The 20,496-nt window shown below is 46.9% G+C and overlaps 1 protein-coding gene across 1 annotated transcript; it reads right to left on the bottom strand.

The window, feature by feature from the left end:
* Positions 1-80: 80 nt before the first annotated feature.
* On the bottom strand, positions 81-17,849 carry YDJC (YdjC chitooligosaccharide deacetylase homolog; the record flags this gene model as incomplete). Its single annotated transcript, XM_082491592.1, has 6 exons — positions 81-422; positions 2,963-3,293; positions 5,505-5,682; positions 6,645-6,744; positions 7,492-7,651; positions 17,692-17,849. The coding sequence occupies 5 exons, from the start codon at positions 17,847-17,849 to the stop codon at positions 2,963-2,965; spliced, it is 927 nt and encodes a 308-aa protein (XP_082347718.1). The 3' UTR covers positions 81-422.
* Positions 17,850-20,496: the final 2,647 nt, after the last annotated feature.

The raw sequence follows: 20,496 nt of genomic DNA on the forward strand, positions 1-20,496 counted from the left end.
CTGTCAAACTGAAGTGTGTGTAACTTCTGCATCACATGAGTCACTGTACCTTTTGATCATGTCTGTTGGCATGGAAACTTGCCGTTCTCTAAATTTTATTTTCATTTAAAACAAAACTGTAGCACTAGTTTGCTGCCCTCGTATCTTTCTGGTTGTAAGCCTCTCAGGTTAAAGACTGCATTTATCTGAATCAGTGTGACTTGGATGCTCTTGAAAGGGAACTGAAGGGCTGTGTAATTCACGGAACTCCAGTCGATTCATACGGGCTACAGCGGCGCTATACCAACTATGCCGATTTCATCTGCAAAGGTCGCGTAGAAGAGAGATATTGCTATCAGTTCTCTTTGTGTGTTCTTCATAGTTCAATTCCTAAACTACGAGATGTGTAACCTAAGCGATGGCTTTTGTTTGTAGGCAGCCCTCTGAAAAAAGATAGAGATCAGATACTGTGCTGTATGGCTGAAGTCTGAGGACAAAAAAAAAAATCAAAGTACGAAGTCCTATGTTAACTCAGGAAATCAAGCTCTTGTTCTCCCTGGTTCCCTAAGCCATGCTGAATTCTAAACGTGCAGTTTAATATCCAAAATAAAAACAACATACTGGTGAAACTACACCCAGGAGTACTGGTATAGGCTTTCTGCAATTCCATTCTGCTACCCTAATAAAAATTGCTCTTAAAGGCTTTGTGGCATGGTTTTATTTTCAGAGAGATCTGGGGTTTAGACTTCTTTTTTTTTAAGTATCCTGGTGCAATGACATTTGTAGGTAGTGGTCTGAATGTGATTTTAGTTTCAACTCATTGCTGTCTTTAAAGCTTTCATAGAACCAGAGAAACTTCCTTATCTCTGTACATTTTATGCAATTGGAAGGTTCCTTATTTAGAAGTCTTTTAGTAGTTCTTTATTTCTCCCTTTAAAACTCCCTTGAATTAAAAAAAAAAATTGGCGTTTAATGCTGTTTGTTTAAAAATATGGAATTTGCAAAATTTTTTTGGTTTTGTTCACAATACAGAACTAACTCAGGTAAGACTGCCGCTGTGTTTGCCGTGGTCAGCTAGCAGAAGATGCATACGACAGTCAACGGGTGTGTAACATCCCAAGGATCGTGATCAGAGCAAAGTCATCGCTTACAATATGGAACAATTTAAATGTTAAAAATAAGGTTAAAAAGTAGCCATCAAAATACAATTTTATTACAGAAAAAGCTGAGATCTGGTATTAAATAACTGGTGTTGCTGTCAGGCTTATCCCTGCATGTGAATAAAATATCATCAGTCACTAGATGGCACTCACAGGTCAAGCTGTGCTCTGGAATGTCAGCTGCTTTCTGCGGGTCTGATGTCTCTCGGGGTTTTGTATTCTCTCTTATTACATAGCAGGAGCTTTGCTGCCAAACACCGACGGGACAAGCCTCGGAAATCAAGTCGTTCCAAAAGGTAACTACTGCTCTCACCTGGCTTGGCTGTTTGGTGTAGCACTTGCACAGTACAGTGGATGGGCTTCTTTAAAAACATACTTTACTTGTCGTATATCAAATGAATTCTGTGATAATAATTTAGGAACGAACTGGAAAAAAAATCTTCGATGCTGTTTTTCATATTTGTGCAGAACAAAACCTCCTCACATGTTTTATAGGGAAGGTCAGACGGTTCCCATTAATGATAGAAAGAGATGTGCTTTCGGCACTGCGCAGGCAGTCGCAGGAGGAGCAGACAGGTGGGTGGTGTTTGCTCTCCAGCTACAACTAAAGGCAAAAGCCTCCTGAAGCATTACAGTAGAAAAAGGCCTGAGTTTATTTTTCATTTAAAAGAATGATAATCATATTCAAATTTGTAATATTAAAAAAATGGTTGACCAAAAATGATTATGTTAAATAGATCACTTTTGCACAGAAAATGAGCATAAAAAATCTAAAATATTTTTTTCCCTGTGAATGTTATATGTGAGTGATGGCTACAGTTAAGAACACAGTTAAAGGTATCAGTATTAGTAGGGCTTATTGAAGTTCAAATGCTTTGATGACAGGAATAAAAATGGACAAATACAAGGACCTTCTCCACTTGAAAACTTGCTCACAGTTGGTACCCAGCCATCCCCCACATTCTTCATGAGAGGCAGTGGGCAGTGCAGGAACAGTTGCTGGTGATCTCTCATATGCAGCAGTTACCGAAATAGCAGATGGGTCAACAGTTGCTGTTCTTTTAAAGTCATCCAAAAAAAAAAAAAAAGCCACTCTGAAAGGGCTGTGGCTGATGTTACTTTCCTACGGTGGCTTAATGCCAAGAGGCAATGTAAATAGGAAGAGCCATAATTACTGCTGGCTGAGGTTGTACATGGAATATGGCTGCAGACCGGTGATCCAACTGCTCTGGCCAGAGAAACGCTCTGAAGTACCGTGCCCCTTGCCATCGAAGAGCAGGCACGAGTGGAGGCAAAGGAACCATGACTGGGTACTTAAGAAAATGAAATGCTGGAGGTTGCCAGGCCTCCTGTAGGCAACACGCACTGAGTGGTTTGCTCCAAAGCATGACTGGCTCCCCGGCATGTTTCTCTTCTTGCAGCTAAGTCCAAAAAGAGAAATGATGAGAACCCTCAGGGTGGTAGTGTGCTCCTTGGTCTCGCAGCAAAGCCCGTCTGTGCTGCTCACCATCGGGTAGGCAGGAACTGAGGCCCGGGAAGAGGGCTGGGACTTGGCTGGAACAGTGTGTGAGTAGGTGATGCAGAAGGGGTTTGTCACGTTCAGAGCAGAGGCTGTGGCCTAAAAACTGCCAGTCGGGGCTCTGGGGTGCTGCCTGTCACTGCTCACAGGGTGCTGCTCTTCCATGAGCATCCTAACGCCGTTCCCAGAGCCTGTCAGCTGCACCAGGAGGTATTACACTGATAACAGCGGTCTGGCTTCTCAGGACATTAGCGACTGCCTATCTTCAGAGTATGAATAAATGTATGTATGTATGCTTGTTTACCTAAAGATCTTTGAATGAACAAAGCTGAATGTTCCGGGTTTTGTAATGGCTCTGCAGCTCTGGCTTAATTAATGTCTGGAGTTCATGGAGGCGCTCCCAGGACTGTGAGAAGTCATCTGGTCCTTCCCCGCAGCCACCGACGGGTGGGACACTCGGGTACCCTGGATGCACCATCAGTTCGATCGTTACTGTCCTGCTCTGTGGTGTTGGGTGTGCAGGCAAGGGCGCCTTGGACGTGAACTCCACGATGGCAGTATCGATGGCACTCCAGATGCTACTGACAGACATGTTCTTCCCCATGGTACTCAAACCTATGTAAATGTCTGGCCACCTGCAGCCAGAGGAGGGAACACTGATATTAATGCCAAGGAGGTAGTTATTATGAGTGTGTTATGTCCAGTGGATTAGGAATAAAAATTTACCTAAAACTTTAAATAGAAAAAGGGGAGGGGGATTTTAAAACTTTTAACTATAAACAAAAAAAAAACAAACCCAGAACTACAAGCCAGTAATGCTTTTTCTTTCCTTATTAAAACCAGGATACTATTTAAAGCAGCAGTTCTTCAGCCTGACAGAAAGTCCCAGCAAAGCCCCTGTACCAGTGCTGTATGACAACTGTATTTATGTGTACTGTGTCACAGCACAAGGTTGGTTGGAATCTGTGAGCTTACAGGTGCATTTTATTGGCACAAAAGGGAAGAGCAGAGCTAAACTGAGAAATGCCAGACTATCAAAATATTACTGCCAGGCCATTGCTAGGCTAATTAAAACCTGAATAATAACTGCCGCTAGATAATAACCCTCAGCTAAAGGGAAACAAAAAAAGAGCCTGAAATAAAATTGAAACCATCCTGCTAACAAATCATTCTGCTAGAACATATCAAAGAGCCATAATAAAAGACAAAACACTGGACAAAATGCTGTTACTGCTAAAGATCATGCAGCTAAGAGGACACCAGCTAGAGGCTGTTTCTGTGTAGCTTCAACACAATTATTTGTTCAAGTCTGGCTACAAACCTCAGTTCTTCTAGCTTGGCATGTACAAGCCCAGGAGGGTTGTAAGTGTCCGTGAGGGCAGAACGAGTAAGTTTTTGGAAGAAACCAAAGCTGGAGTCATTACCTGCATGATCGAGGAAGAGCCCAGCTGAACACTCAGCTCTGAGAAGTGTTTGCAGGACTTGGGGAAAAAAAAAGTTTAACCTTTTTTAACTGTAAACTGACTAAACTTCCTAATGCCTCACGTCTATGCAGTAAGCACTGTCTTGTGCTCTCCAGTATCATAAACGGAACTCCAGGGGCTGTGTGGTGCCTCTTTGCAGAGATGCTGAAACTGAGTTGCAGATTTGGGCTCCCTGTGATTTAAGCGGACTGCACTCTTCTCGCTTTCCTGGGTTTCCTCGTGGTACATGTTTCTTTTTTAAGGGTTTTTCCCTCCTCACCCCCCCTGATGCCAGGAGACGAGGTGCAGCGCGGTGCATGTCTGACCGGCGGCCACAGCCGCAGGGGTATAAAGGTGCAAGTCCCAGCGTGGCCCTGCGAGTTCCTCCCTGCATCCCTGGAGAGGTGGGTCCCTGGAGCAGCTGCTTCTCAGAGGCAGATCGACACCACCCCTGCCCCTTCGATAGCGCAGGGAGCCCTGGAGCGCGCGGGGTTTCCACTAAGGTCCCCTGCTCTGTCCCTATGGTGAACCTGTCCTAAAAGGAGAGTTACTGTCTCCTGATGAACTGCTCTGAGTTGCTGTACCCTCCACTCCCTTGGAAATGGGCTGTTCAAGTACAGTCTCTGTGCTCCAGCTGGAAAGAGCACAGGGAAATGCCGGTCTGCTGCTAGCATTGAGAACAACGGATACCAAAAAACATCCAAGAAAAGAACTTTTTCAGTAGACTTAAGAAGTAATGAAATCTGCCCCAAAGGACAGGTGACTACAACAGTGTCAAATGAAATGTCTTTAATGCATAAAACACTATCTGATTTAAGATTTTAAGAAAGGTATGTTACTGGGGGAAGGGCTGAACTTTTTGGATTTGGTCCCCAAGATGCAGGGCACTGACAAGACCATTTGCTTAGAGCAGTGATCACCTGCTGTGGCACTGCAAGCTCTCTGAGCTTCTTGCCTCCCCTTAACAACAAACACTTGTTTCTAATTAGTCTCTTTCCTGCTACTTAAAACCCATTCTACTATTCCAGGGAGATGAAAGTTATTTCTTCAAAACTTGCCCTAATTCTTACTTTTATAATTCCAGTGTTGATACAGCAGTTCTGCCTCCTATGTCCGAGATGCCAGGCTAAAGCTGCTTCGCTAGAAAGGCTGAGAAACATAGCCTGAAAAGAACAATTTCTTTTAGGTGGGAGGTGAGTCATCTCTCTTCAAACAAAACTTCTTACTAAGCCCTTGTGCCCCCAGCACTTCTGTACTCCTGAACCTTCTTGTAAGCCCCAATGTGGAAAGAGAAAGGTGGTGTTCCCTTCTGAAAAGAAGCTGTAAGGAACTGATAAGATCTTAAAGCCTTACTACAAAAAGGATGAGTAATGCCTGTCTTACCTTATTCCATGCCTTGTAAATACATCCACTGTGTTAAAAGAATCTTCTTCTACTCCCAGATAAAATTCCATCAGGGATGGTGGAATCCAGTCACAGTTATGAAGGCCTGGCTCTATTGGGACACGTGTATACTTAATCCCATATTCCTCTAACACCTCTGCAAATACATGCCTGACTTCTGTAAGTAAAAACAGAGACGCTTCAGTCAGGAATCAGATAACCAGCTCATCACATCCCCTGAAATCTGTTAGCACAGAGAGGTCTTTCCGTGTTTAAGAAAACAGAATTCCATTTGGCTACTCTTCTGCTGAGATTGCTTTCTTCATCTGGATGGGAGTCCCCTTCTGTACTGGAAACATTACTCCCTCAAGCGTCTGCTATAGGTGCCTCGTCTCCCCTTCTGCACTGAGCATTTAGTCCAGCAACCCCTTCCAAGTTAGTGGCTCTGGTCCTAGAGTGCACCAGAGGTGACTGCACTGTCAGGAACAAGTTTTTCATGAAGTCCCTGCACAGACAGGTTTGTTGTGAGGGTAGATTGCCAAGAGTGATGTCATCCAGGGGCAGCTGAGTGTTGGAGAGGGGACATCTGGATTTTTTTTGCTCATTCAGTTTTCCAACTCTATACCACAGTGACCTTATTTGCAAACATAGAGGGACAAAGATACTTGCCCACCTCTGTAAAGTAGGCTGAGACCTGCAGAGAGAGATTGGTGTGGAAACACAACTGACAGGATGGGAGTTCTCCTAGCACCCGAAAGAGCTACCAGCTTTCCTAAACTCCAGCATTCCAGTTTAAACTGCCCGGTCTGCTGCTGCCCCTGGTCTGCCTCCTTCGATGCAAGCAGCAGCATGGAATTAGGATGCTGAGGTGAATTACCAGCCCTTGCAGGAAAAGGTGCAACCTGGGCCATTTGTGCTGTTAATACCTTTGTAATGCTATGGAAAGAGGCAGCTCACCAAGCAGCCAGTTTGGGCGGGACTGTCTCCCCAGGGCCCAGGTGGGACCATTCAAACTGCAATTGTAGAGCAGGTATCTTACGGTGAGGCTTATTGCCCAAATGGGGAGCCATGGCAGGGGGAGGCTCCTCAGGGCTGACTCTCTCCTGCTCAACACTGAGAGGAAGAGGACTCTGTTCTTACCTGGGAGGACGTGAACGTGCTGGTGCCCATCCATGTGAGGAGGTAGGTGACCTGTCAGCTCATGGAACAGTTCGACCTGGGCCTTTAGCTCCTGCTTCACCTGCACAGCAGAGAAGGGTCAGAGCAAGACCTGACAGCAGGCAGAGATCAGGAGAGCATAGGGGGGCTGCTGGAGACCCTGGTGGCCAGTGCTTGTGACCTGGCCCTGGGAGGCCCAAAGAGCTGTGATGTACAAGCGGACACACAGTGCTGCTGTGTTGCCCAGAATCTTCCCTAGGCATGAGTCTCATTATGCTACTAGTTATGTGGATGGTGCTAATGCTGGGATTTTCTAAAATACCTAGGATATCTGAATACCCATTTCACTGTAAAATTAATGGGGAAATTGGTGTTCATATCCCACAGGCAGTTTTGATTGCCTGAACATGTTCATCCTTGTTCACGGGGCAAAATCAGCCATCTCCACAGAGAACAAAAGACTCTCACAAAGTGATGAAAAGCCTACTTAGCATTTCTCTGGCATTTTGCCTTTACTGATCTCTAGGTTCTTTGTAAATATCTGTTCCAATGCCTCCTCTGCCCCCTCAGATAAGTAGTTAACAGGACATTAGTGTATGCAGGCACAGAAGCAGGGAGAAATGAGTTCTCAAAGGCTGCAGAGCCTTCAGCAGAACCACGCCTAGGACCCAGAAAGCCAGCTCTAGCTGCCCAGGCAACATGGTCGAGAGTCACCTCTAAGCTTACAGATAGGGCCTGGAAAGATCTTCAGCTGTTATGCGGTGGGATAAGTGCAGGCTGATCTGCATTAGGAAAGCAAGTTGCATGGTTGTTTGTGGCTTTCTCCTACCTCTGACATATTCAGGAGACCTTTTGATAGAGCTGTTCTGAATCCCATTTTCCCATGGAAGAATCCATCTTGGTTGAGCAGAGAAGAGTTTGTCTTGAGCACCTCACATACAGGAGAGCCCTCAGAGAGGTTGGCATGCAGGCCTATTGGGATGTTGTATCTGTAACAGGAATGAAATATCTGTTAAGCTTTGCACCTCTGCCTCCCTTAGTGTGGCCAAAGGGGGCAATTTCAGTGAAAGATCTAAACTGATCTAAAAAGTGGTGGTATACTCAACTGGAGTACATCTTCAAATCTCTGCTCTTCTACAAAGTAAAGCAGAACAACACAAACCAGAGCAGAATATCACCAGGTGATAATCCTGTGCAGTCTACCAAGGGCCTGTCTGAGACTCCCCCAACTCTGTTCTCACCCTGACTCCCGTGGAAAGAGCAGACACAAAGTGTCTCAGATTAAATGCTGTAAGTGCATTAAATAACTGCACTAAATGTTCTAACTGCATGCTACAAGTAACTGCCCTGCAGTCACTAGTGACTAACAGAAATCTGGACCTTGCAACTCTTTTCTAAAGCACTTCATTAGCCCTCATAGGTATTCCCTTGAGTTGCTTACTCCATTAAGGATGCTACATTTACAAGACATTTGAGTTTTACTTGACAACTTCTAAAGCTGCCCTTAAGTAGAATCCAGTGATACATAAACAGTGCCCAAGGCAGCTGTTACTGCAACAGGATAGGCTACAAGTGTAAATACTGAGTTTAAGGGTTTCCTGATCCAAGAGGCTGCCACTGAAATTGCCCGCAGTGGCCAGGTTTCTGTCTGCTCCCCGAGTGACAAGGCTAAGTCCTACAAAGTAGCATATCTCTGTCAGAGATGAAGGATTATTGCAGGGAGGTCGGCAGTGTAAGTGTAGAGTCTGACTAAGGAATCTCTTGGGTCCAATTTGTTAACTAGTTGCACTCTGCAAAACTGAAAAAAAAAAAAAAAAAAAAAAAACAACAACAACAAAACCAAACAAACTATGGAGCTAGTGTATCTGCAGAGGTCCTCTCAGCCACAGAGCTTTGCAGAGTGTTGGTGTTTCCTTCTTGGTCTGTGCTGTGGATTCCGCTACAATAAAAACAGGACCTGTGAGTGCTCAGATTTATGATGAGTTTCATTAGCACTTCTGGAAATCCTCAGAATCAGTGGCCAAAATGATGCTTTGAAACTTTTTCCAAGACAACCCCTGGCCTCTGGCTGACCCAGTAAGCAAATGCAGAACTGCAATGTTCCTTCTGTGCTGCCCAGTCTGAGTCATGGTGCAGAGTTAATTTCAAGGCAACAAGTCTGTGACGCTTTAAATCCTTCCTGGAACTTCTGCATGGAGCTGCCAAAACTGGGCACGGTCCGTCCCTGTTACAGTGCTTGTACCATGAAGAGGAAAACGAAAGCACTCTCCATTTATGCAAAGCATGCAAAAAAAACCCAGATCTTCCCCTTCTGTCTTCTGCCCTGAAGCTGACCGGTTAAGCACCAAGTTACTGGGGACAGGATTGTGGGCGGATTGGACCAAGTCAGAGTCATTTAGCTCCTTCAGGTCTTAAGGCTTTGGCCCTTGCAGGACTGAAATTCTTATTTTCCTGGCTTCTCTATGTCTTGTGCTCCAGATGGATGGTGTAGTCTGTTGCTAGATACTGCTCCTTGTCAAAGACATAAAAGTTGAGTCAAGTCATGAAATGAGTCCATGTCTTTCCAGGCCACTGTGTGATTAGGGAGCTTGAATGTTTGCTTAATGGAGCAAAACAGCTTGTGGAGAGAAAGGTCCTTTCTGGCTTTTCCGATTTGGTGAGTTCTCTGCAGCAGGGCCTGATTGTATAATTGATGATAAATGTTCATCTGGTTTTCATACAAGGGACCTGAGCACACGATGTGCACACCTTGCTAATAAAGGAACTGGAGGATGCTGTCATTGGGAGTGGGGGCCCTTAAGCAGACAGCTGATGGTGGGGCAGGGAGGCAGCTACAGGGCAGAAGGGGTGCTGTGGCAGGAGGACTTCTGCTCCATCCTGTGACCTGCTGTGTAACCTGCATGAGCCCAAAGGCACAGTGGGAGCCTGTGGTTTTGTTTTGGCTTTTAGAAATCCACCCCAGATTCTTTATCGTGTCTCTGGGAAGCTCTGACTGCATCAGCTGACAGCATTATTTGTACCACAGCCAGTGCTGTCTGCAGGAAAAAGGATTCATGTGTTACCATGAATCAGCAGATGAAGACATTTTTTGTTGAGCACTCTCCTTCTCATGTGTTGTGGGAGGGCAAGAAATGAACAGCTGAGCCTCTCAGTGTTGTCTCCCAGGAGCATCGAATGAACTACTTCCAATTGTGCAGTGCCTCAAATGCTGTAGGGGAAGCTATTTCCAGGAAAAGGCAAGCCCCTCTGACAGGTGTGGGACACCAAGGAGCCAAACACTGCCCTGTGTAACATTAGAGCTGCTCCTCCGCCTGAGCTGAAGCCAGCCCCAGCGCTGGGGAATGTGCAGAATGTGGAAGTGCAGAAAGAGCTGGCCTTGTTCTCACTGTAAGGGGAGACTCTGACTGTAACATTAGAACATCTTTCAGAGCTTTGGCTAACACCAGCTGAATATCTTAATAGTTTTAGAGTTAGTCCTGGCTGGTTTGACAGACTGTCCATGCTGGGGCATCTGAAGAGGAACTGCTAGTGTTTTAACAGCTCTGGGATACAGGGACTGAAACCAAAACTCAAAATGCAACATGTGAGAAACTTGCTCAGAAATATTCATCTGTGGGAGGTGCACAGAAGCAGCCATGCTGGGAAAGCTGTAAAGATATGGGAAGGAGGGCAATGCAGGTCTGGTTTGACAGACTGTCCATGCTGGGGCATCTGAAGAGGAACTGCTAGTGTTTTAACAGCTCTGGGATACAGGGACTGAAACCAAAACTCAAAATGCAACATGTGAGAAACTTGCTCAGAAATATTCATCTGTGGGAGGTGCACAGAAGCAGCCATGCTGGGAAAGCTGTAAAGATATGGGAAGGAGGGCAATGCAGGTCTGGTTTGACAGACTGTCCATGCTGGGGCATCTGAAGAGGAACTGCTAGTGTTTTAACAGCTCTGGGATACAGGGACTGAAACCAAAACTCAAAATGCAACATGTGAGAAACTTGCTCAGAAATATTCATCTGTGGGAGGTGCACAGAAGCAGCCATGCTGGGAAAGCTGTAAAGATATGGGAAGGAGGGCAATGCAGCAGGTACAGCAGAGTTCTGCTGCTAGCCAACATTTTCCTGTATCTAAATATGTGTTTCCTCTGGGTGCAGTGAGCCAGATGATGCTCCTATTCAGCACCAAATGTCCTGCTGCCTGGTGTTCCTTCCTAACAGTCCTGACACTGCATGACTGCATGAGTATCTGAAGTCCTACGTGCAATGAGATGAAAACATGAGCAAAACTTAAAGCATTAGAGTCATTAGCTGGGCTGTACCTTGGGAGACAGGGCTCTCATCATGTTCTGTCCTGACCAGAGGCTGGGGCTTTAAGACTGAGCCAACAGGCTTTTTTCCCCACTGACTACTACACCCACTGGACAGACTCTTTAAGTGCCTCTCACCACTGAAATGTAGCTTCTGCAACCAAAGAGCAATGCCAAGGCATGCTGTATTGTAAAAAAGGCAGGGAGAAAAGTCAAGTTATGGGAATGTCCTGGAAGGGCCCTTTTTTCAGAGGGAAGATGATTGTTTCTGCTACACAAACTCACTTTGTAGTTGCCCACATCTTTTCAAAGACTGTAAAGTATCTGCTACTTTATTGGCTGAAATATTGAAGCAGAGACCAGCAGCTCAAGCAGCTTATATAGCATGTGATGCCACACTGGAAACAGCTCAGCTGTTGTGGGTTTGGCATCATACCCAATCCTCTGCCTAAGTCCTTTATAGATAGGACAGGGTGAGCCCTGCTGGTCAAGTCTAACTGCTCATTGCTCCACCCAAGATTCAAAGTAAAAGGATTGGCATTGAGTGTAGTTTCTGCAATAAAAGCATTGCAGTAACAGCTATGTTGCCAACACAAAATGATGCTGAGGAATCTGCTTAGTCTCTCTGAATTCAGTTTTGGTGGTTGTTTTAAGCAGCAATGGCCCTTCCACAATCCGTTTGGAGAAGCCCATGTCTAGGTGTTTGCAAGTCTGTCCCATTGCCCTGGAGAATACAGAGACACGAAGCAGGATTTAGTTCACTCCTGATAAAGCCAAAGGACAGTGTCTACAAGTGTGTGTTCTTATAGCACAAGGAGCATTAGACTGGGCTGTCTGTGAGCCTCTTGAGAAGAGGTTCAGGCCAGGAGCTTCTGCAGCCACTAAGGTTAGCAAGCTGTTTCCACTGAGAGAAAGCTGGCTGTTAAAACCAGCCTGGCTCTGTGGTTCTGTGCTCAGCATCCCCTGTAGAGGTGGGGGGAAGAAAAAAGTTGACATGCCCAGCCCAGATATCAAATAGAGGAAATACAATTAGCTAAACTGCTTTCTTTTCAAATAGTTGCTTGTTTTGCCACACAAACATCTCTGCTGAGGCAATGGGCTTTTGTGCAGTTGCAATCCCTGTTCATTCATACCCTTAGGAGTAAAGGGTCCCCTGGAGAGTTGCTATATTAAGTCAGTTTTTAAAGTGCCCACCAGCTTTGCACATTTCTGAGCTTGATGGATGAGTAACAGTGCCCTGGGTCCTGTCTGGCTATGGCATGGAGTCTGTGCAGTCCCTGCGTTCCTGGGAGCACTTGCAGTGGCTGTGGGAATTATGTGATTCTCCAAGCATAGTCCCAATTGTCTTGCTGTAGGCCGCGTGCTCTGGCATAAGCATGGCACTTACCCTTTTCCTTGATGGGTAAATAGATCCCACCTTCAGCATCCTGTTTGTATCCTTATCCAGGAAATCGCTGTTCATCAGGTTTCAGCCCAAGTGTGACACAATTAAAGGCCTCATGTAAATATCTGCATCTAGACATCCTGCTTCAGTAATCCAAGTGTCTGAAGCCAGACAAAGCAAGGCTGTGCTTTGTGCAAAAAAGCGCACCTCTTAGTTTCTGCCATATTGGCATTTGCATAGCTTTTTTCTTTTCCCCCTTCTTTCATCCTTTAGCAAACTGTAAGATCTAACTGTCCGTCATCAAATAGCATCTTGTCTTGCTCCATTACTGCTAAGGACTTATTTCTGCTGGAAGAAACACTCCAAAGCCTCTGCAGTGTTAAGAACTGGTATTGTAACATAGCTTAGGGATGTTACTTTTTTTTTTTAATTACATCATTGTATCAACTGAAGCTTCTGTGTCTGTGACCTTACATCAGCAAAAAGTGCTGTTGACAGTAAAGTTAATATGATCTGGGCTTCTAGTTTTAAAGCCTCAGATTGGGCCCCACCCCTAATCCAAACACAGTTCAGCAGTGGAACTGTCTGCTATGTGATTAACAGTCAGATAAAAGGGTGATGAGAAAGCATGAGAGACTTCTGGATTAGTCAGATGTTGACTGGGAGGGTCAGAATTAAGTCACAATTTACACACACATTTTGCAATTAGTGTTGATGGGAAAGGAAGTGAAAACATAGACAGCAATTAAATGTGGTTTTGTTAGATTCTTCTGTTAAATGTACCCAGATGTTGCAGAGGCTTCAGCTTTGTGTAGCTGATGTTCAGCATTCAAACAGAAAAAAAAAAAAAAAAAAAAAAAAAAAAAAAAAAACCAGGAAGATGGAGGTTGTGTTGGCAAAGCTTTCGACACTGTCTCCCACATCATCCTCACATGCAAGCTTAGGAAGCGCGGGCTAGATGAATGGACAGTGGGGTGGATTGAGAACTGGCTGACAGATAGAGCTTAGAGGGTTGTGGTTAGTGGCGCAGAGTCTAGTTGGAGGTCAGTAACAAGTGGTGTCCCTCAAGGGTCAGTACTGGGTTCAGTCCTGTTCAATATATTCATCGATGATCTGGATGAAGGGATAGAGTGTACCATCAGCAAGTTTGCTGATGACACTAAACTGGGAGGAGTGGCTGACACGCCAGAAGGCTGTGCTGCTTTACAGCATGACCTGGACAGGCTGGAGAGTTGGGCAGAGAGGAACCTAATGAAATTCAACAAGGGTAAATGTAAGGTACTGCATCTGGGGAGGAATAACCCCATGCATCAATACAGGTTGGGGGCTGACCTCCTGGAGGGCAGCTCTGTGGAAAGGGACCTGGGAGTCCTGGTGGACAACAGGATGACCATGAGCCAGCAATGTGCCCTGGCGGCCAAGAGGGCCAATGGCATCCTGGGGTGCATCAAGAAGAGTGTGGCCAGCAGGGCGAGGGAGGGCATCCTCCCCCTCTACTCTGCCCTGGTGAGGCCGCATCTGGAGTACTGCGTCCAGTTCTGGGCTCCCCAGTTCAAGAAAGACAGGGATCTGCTGGAGAGGGTCCAGCAAAGGGCTACGAAGATGATTAGGGGATTAGAACATCTTTTATACGAGGAAAGGCGGAGGAACTTGGGTCTCTTCAGGCTAGAGATCTTATTAATGCTTTCAAATACTTAAAGGGAGGATGCCAGAGGGATAGGAGGAGTCTTTTTTCAGTGGTGCCCATTGATAGGACGAGGGGTAATGGGCACAGCTTGAACATAGGAAGTTCCATCTTAACATGAGGAGGAACTTCTTCACTTTGAGGGTAGTGGAACACTGGAACAGGCTGCCCAGAGAGGTTGTGGAGTCTCCCACTCTGGAGACATTCAAAACCCGCCTGGACACTGTCCTGTGCAACCTGTTGTAGGTGACCCTGCTCTGGCAGGGGGGTTGGACTAGATGATCTCCAGAGGTCCCTTCCAACCCTGACTATTCTGTGATTCTGTCTTAAAATATGTCACTCTTTGTCAAGTGTTTGGATGTAATCATCTGGAAAAGGGTCCTAATAGTCATAACTGAGCTGGTTGATAAAAGGGGTGAAAAATATAGCAGCAAACAATCTTAGGTCTCTCTATTTCTGCTATCTCCATATTTCTAAGGAAAAATGAAGGGACCTGTTCATTCCAGGTAGCAAATAACCCTTCCAATCTCTGGGAAAGGCTCTGCAATAATCACCAGGAAGACTGGCTGACTTTAAGGTGGGGCTTGATAAGTAGAAAATTGAGATTATATCATATGAATAACCAGGAAGTTGCAGTCAGTCTATGCCCTATGAAGAGAAAAGTTTTGAGTTACTGAGAAAAAAAAAAACACAATTGAAGTCTGTTCTCCCATCTGCCATGCTGGTTATGTGCTGCTCTAGCAGTTGCTATCAATAGGTTTGTCGTTCAGTGATGAAACAGGCCTCTGCTGAAACTTCTCTTTTGCCTGAAGTGAGTGGGTCCCTTCTTTTAGCCCAGTTGTGACAGTGAATGAGAAAGGCCCAAGATCCAGAAACAAGATGTTAGGGAAGGTGTATTATTTACTGCTTGGTTCAGCTGTTTTGTAATTTGTTTGTGTTAGAGCTGGTACAAAGATCTGCTGACTACCATCACATTGCTGCCAAGGCTTCTAATAAAAACATGGGGCAACAGATGGCATACCCAGAAGCCTACAGAATTATTGGGAAAATGAAGGGAAGAATGACATTCCAGGGGAACTGTGTTCCTTTCTGAAGGATGCTGAGTCCTAATATTGCAGGGCAGCATGAGGTGCTTAAGAAGGACTATCCTGCAAGAAAAGTTGTCTTGTTACTAATTAGCTTTGCCCATGTCCAATTAACTGAAAACCAGGTGGAGAGAGAGAGCTCAAAACCGGCAGTGAAGAGCAACCATGTCGTAGACAGTCAATCAAGAAACACCCAGATAATCTCCACAAGCCATAGGAACAGTCCAGTACTCTGACAGTCCTGGCACCATGTGTGCAAAAGACCAGATCCCACAACACTGGAACGCACCACAGGAAAGAACAAGCTACTTGCTTCAAGCTTCTTCTCTCAGCTGGTGATAGATCCAGTGCTTACACCACTGGTCAAGGCTGAAGTGTCTGCTATGGAATTAAGCATATATGCATGTGTATACACATATATTGTATATATATAGTACTTGCTTAGTTGGGTCTCTGTGGGGGAAGACAAACACGGGGAGAAAAAACAGGGTAGACTTTCATTCCATAAAAGACAAAACATTGCAAAGCCTCAATGTTCACAGTGGGATGGGAGACAGTGGAGGAAGAGGGAATAACAGTGGCAAGGCAGTCAAGCAACAGTGATACTTTCCCATTTTTGCACCACAAGATGAGGCAGATTCAATGACATTTGTAGTAAGTCTGACCTATTATGACATCTGTGTCTAAAAATAATTTGCTTGAACCTTTGCAATAGAGGAACAAATATCTTAGGGCTGACACGAGTATTTTTACATGCACAGGTGCCGATTAAGTGCATGTGTACTAGCAGCACCTGAAGCAGGGCTGGCATTAGAACATGACCAACCCTTTTTCCCACACCTGCAAATGTTTTCCCCATGCATGGGTAGGGCTGAATGCAGCTACAGAGTTACACAAATAAGGGCCTGCAGAACCTAGGCTGTTGATCTTCAGTGCTGATAGATGCTCCCAAATTTGCCCTGCTTATTTTCTCAGAAATAGATTTAAATCCATTTCATTCACCACCCAAAAGACTGAAATTGTAGCAACAGGTTGCAGCTTCTGCTGTCACCTGCCCTCCAGCCTGGCTTTTCACGCCCATATCGGCTGTCAGCACAAGTGTCACGACCTGGATTCAAAGATGCTTTTTAAACCTCTGATTACATGGCCTAGTTTTTGGCTAGGGAAATGAGGCCAGGTGGATTCTATATTTAAAAGCCTGCTAAAGAGCACGGCTAAAATAGCTGACAACATTAAGAGAGCATTGGGGCTTAAAGGGTTTCATGGTGCCTGTGTTCTGAGAGAAGTGCTTGGCTTTATCTCCTTATTTTACATTTCATTTACTCACAGGATTCTAGGCATCTCAACAGCATTGTGTCCTGCTGCCTCTCCCTTTAACATCCCAGAGGCAGTTCCTCTCTCAATGCTTGTCTGTGATCTCTAACCTTGTTAACAGAAGACCAGTTTGCCACTAACACTACACCCTGGCTTTCCTGCACCACCCAACACCAAAGAAGCTACAGGCTGCAAACAATTTCCAAGTACTCCTAAAATCACAGCCAAACCAGGGAGAGATGCTCAAGGAGAACAAGGACAGCATGACTCATGTGAAACTGTCCCCTGCAGCAGCTGTATTTGAAGCATAAGGTCCCAGTTAGTCTAGTAGCAGTACAGCTCCTCCTTTTCTGCTTTCCTAAATTGTTTCTCAACCCTGCTGCTCTCTCTTTCAGGACATATTCCTGCTTCCAAGTGTCTGCCGACACTGGAGCTGAAGCATTAGCTGGGTTTTACCTTTTAAATACACGTAATGCTTCCTGTTAAAGGATTTGCTAGGCTAGTCCATGAGAACAACACATAGCATTTGATCTGCTACAGAGCCAGCTGTGCCAGCAACCTCTGAAAAGTTCCAGCAGAAAAGCATTTACCAAGTGCTAAGAGTGCCATCAAGGAGTAAAGGTGGTAGGTACAAGGCAGGTAAAAGGTATTGTGTCTCTCTCTATGTATGTTTTTTTACAAATGGATTTATCAAACCTAGAATTAATAGAAATATTGAGGTGCTTTTTTTAAAGGTTTCTGGGGTGCAAAAATAAAGTTTTCCACTGCCCAGATTTATAACTTAGCCCTTGCAGAATCACTCCTTTCCCTGATTCTGCAGTGAATCTGGCTGACATGCGTCAAATTAAAAGAGATTTAAAGATTTGTGCTTTTATGGTCTAATAGTTTTAAGGGTAGCAGCTTGGTCTGGGTATATAATGTGGACTTTGATTTTGATGGTCCATCTTTTAGAAGTGTGGGAAAAGAAAGTCGAACATTCCCAAAGTCTGTTAGTCAAATTGCGTAAGTGGCTTTCTATCCAAAGGGGAAAAAAAAAGTGCAGTGGCTAATACCAGAGAAAGAGCCATTCTGGGTATGGCTGGCAGGTCACTGGTTTTACCATGAAGAGTCTTAGTAAATATGCCTGGAATCCAGTCTTCTACCAGCCTGGACTATGATACAGTGTTTATACTGGGGCTACAAAATACTAAGTTTTACAGGCTTGGCTTTCCATGGGTAGTCTGTGGAGGCCGTCCACAAAAGAGCTAAAGAAAGTAGCTTACCTCCTCGCCAGCTTGGCTGCATCTGCTGCAGCACTTCCATTGACTAGCAGGGACACGTTAGATACCGCACCAGCCAGGAAACAGTCCACGATGCCTTGGTTTCTCCGAGGACAATAGCCAAAGTCATCTCCAGTTACTATGAGCTTCACCTGAAGCATCCTTAGAGGTCATCCCTAGCAAAGAAGAAGGGAAAATCGGAACAATCAGCAGTCTGCAGATCACAGGCAAACAGGAAAAGACGAGCTCAACAGGGGCGAACCCAGCCGTGACTCAGCCCCTGACGAACAACTCCTGCTCCACCTCAGCCTGCCGCTGTCTCGCAGCTCGCACCGCAGCCGATCCGCGTGTGGGGGCCCGGCCCACACCGCCCCTGTCCGCTCCTGCGGTGCAGCCCCGGAGGCTGCCGCTCCCTGCGGGCGCTCCGTGGGGCGGTAGTGGAGTGTGCAAAAGGTCAGGGACTTCGTGGGCTGATTTGATCGACTGGAGAGTGCGTCAGGGTTCAAATTCCTTTCCCCGCTCCACACCCTCGCCCGCGGTGCCCGGTGAAACGGCGCCGGTGCGAAGCACCCAAGGCAACCCCGCAGTCACCGATTCCCGGCTCCATCCAGCGCGGCCGGGGGCGGTGCGGGCCGTGGCGCGGCAGACCCGTGTCCCCGGGGAGAACCGGAACGGAGCGGCCTGCGGCAGCCGCGGCTCGGGCCCGGCCCTGCCCTCCTGCTACGGCGGGGCAGAGGGGGCCCCGCCAGCCCCCTCCCGCCCGGGGCAGTGCGTACCTCCGCTCCTGCCCGTGCCCGGGGCCGCCGCCGCTCGCGCAGCGGTCCGGGTCGTCGCCGCCGCCCCGGGGGGGAGGATGCGCGGTACGGGCGGAGCTCCGCCGCCGGGGCCAGCATCCCCACCCCACCCCCGGTGCTGCCGAGCAGCCCCAGCCGGGAGCTCACCCGCGGCGAGCGGCGGCCCCGCCGCAGAGCCCGGCACCTCCGCAGCGCCGCGAGCACCGGGGCGGCCGCCCCGCCCCGCCGGCGGCCCCTGGCGGCTGCGGCTGGCGGCGCCGCACGGCACGGCCCGGAGGGGGCTGACTGGCCGGCGGCGGGGCTCGGCCGCCGGAGGGGGGCTGGCGGCAGGCAGGGCGTCTCGCACGGATGGGGCTTCGCTGCTCCAGGCGCCCCGGGTGAGGCTTGCGGCTGTAGCTGCAGGTGGGATAAGCAATTCGTGTCGTGTTCTTTGGTTGCTTCAGAGCAAAGCGCATCATCCCAACAGCGCCATGAGTATATAATCCCTCAATTCGTGACCTCCGTAGTAGCCACTTGCTTGTTGTTCCCCCGCTTGGTTTGCCGGCAGCGTGAACTCGGTGTGAGCTGAGAGCTGCAGTTCAGTAAACCCCGGTGAGGAATTCCCCACAGCTCTTGATGCTGGGCAGGGGAAGGGCAGGGAGAGCAGAAGAGAGCTCCAGGGAGGGCAGCTTTTACCGTGCTGGCGTTCAGCGCTGCATGTAAGCCTGTTCTCCATCAGGTTGCATGTAAAATCCTCTTTGTCCTGGTGTTGAACTGCTGCTGCTTCTTACTGCAGAAAAGCTATTCTTAATCTACCAGAATGAAAGTGAAAGCACTGAGTAGGTTAGAACTGTTGTGTGGGAGATGATATCAGCCTGCATTTTTCAACTGTGGAAGAGGATAAAGTTCTATCAAAGTAGAACACACCCTTTCTTGGTCTGTAATGTTATCCTAAAATATTCACCCAGTCCTGCTATTGCAGGAGAAACAACAAACTGATGTTTGGGGTAGGGAGAGAAAGCGATAGTTCCGAAGGCACTAGGGTAACATGTCCATGGATTCAGGGTAGCTGTCTTGATGGTTGCTGTTAACTTGTCCCAGGAAGCAGGAATCACACTGGGACTGGGACCCTTGCATGGATGATGGTGATTTCCATGTCTGAACCTGTGCCACCGTGGAGGTAAGAGGGCTGGGGAAGAGAAGAAACAGCTGTCAGGCCAAGTACAGGCTTCTTGGAAGAGCAGCTGGGGTGGAACAGGTTGGAAAAGGCTTCAAGGTTTGTTTCTGTGGGAACAGGTTGACCATCCTGCTGCTTAATTCAAGGCTAAGGCAAAGTCATTTGGGCTAACTTTGCCCTCTTTCAATTGCAACCGCAACCCTGTTCTCAGTTCTGGGCAGTCCTTGCATAAAGAAACTAAAGCCTCCAGGTGTTCCCTCTTTCTGCAGAATTTGAATTGCAAAAGACAGTGTACCCAAGCCTCAAGGTCAAGGAGATGATGTGCAGGCACAACCGAGACTGACTGTCCTTCTCAGCAAAGGAAGAACCATCAGTTTGTGGAGACAAAGCAGCACAGTTCAGTGCAGGGACTTCCACCACTTTCACACCTGGAGCTGAGGTATGAAACATCTGTATGTGGGGGCGTGAACACTTGTGTAGCCACTGGTTCTCCACATCTGTTTCATCACAAGGAATTTGGAATCAGTGAACCAAGGTAGGTTGTGGGCCTGTTGATCTTTAGGCTCTGGTGGCTTGCAGTCCATGTAGCAAAATGCTAGGGGACTTTGGGAGGGGGATGCCTCTGCCTCCCACCTCAGATCGCTCTGCAGCAGTAAAAATGTTTCCATTAGCCTGAGGGCACTTTGCAGGGGCAGCTAAGATTTGGACAATCTTTTATAAGAGTATTTTGATACTTTGAAGGAGAAAAATAGAAGTAAAATGAAAGGTAGCAATGATATTAATGGAAGAATTTAGTTCTTAGGCTATGCTCTCCCTATAGGCCCTGAAATGGGCAGCACGGAGACTTGTGCTGGATCT

Source organism: Vanellus vanellus (genome assembly GCF_965231255.1).
Source record: "Vanellus vanellus genome assembly, chromosome: 16".
Lineage (NCBI taxonomy): Eukaryota > Metazoa > Chordata > Aves > Charadriiformes > Charadriidae > Vanellus > Vanellus vanellus.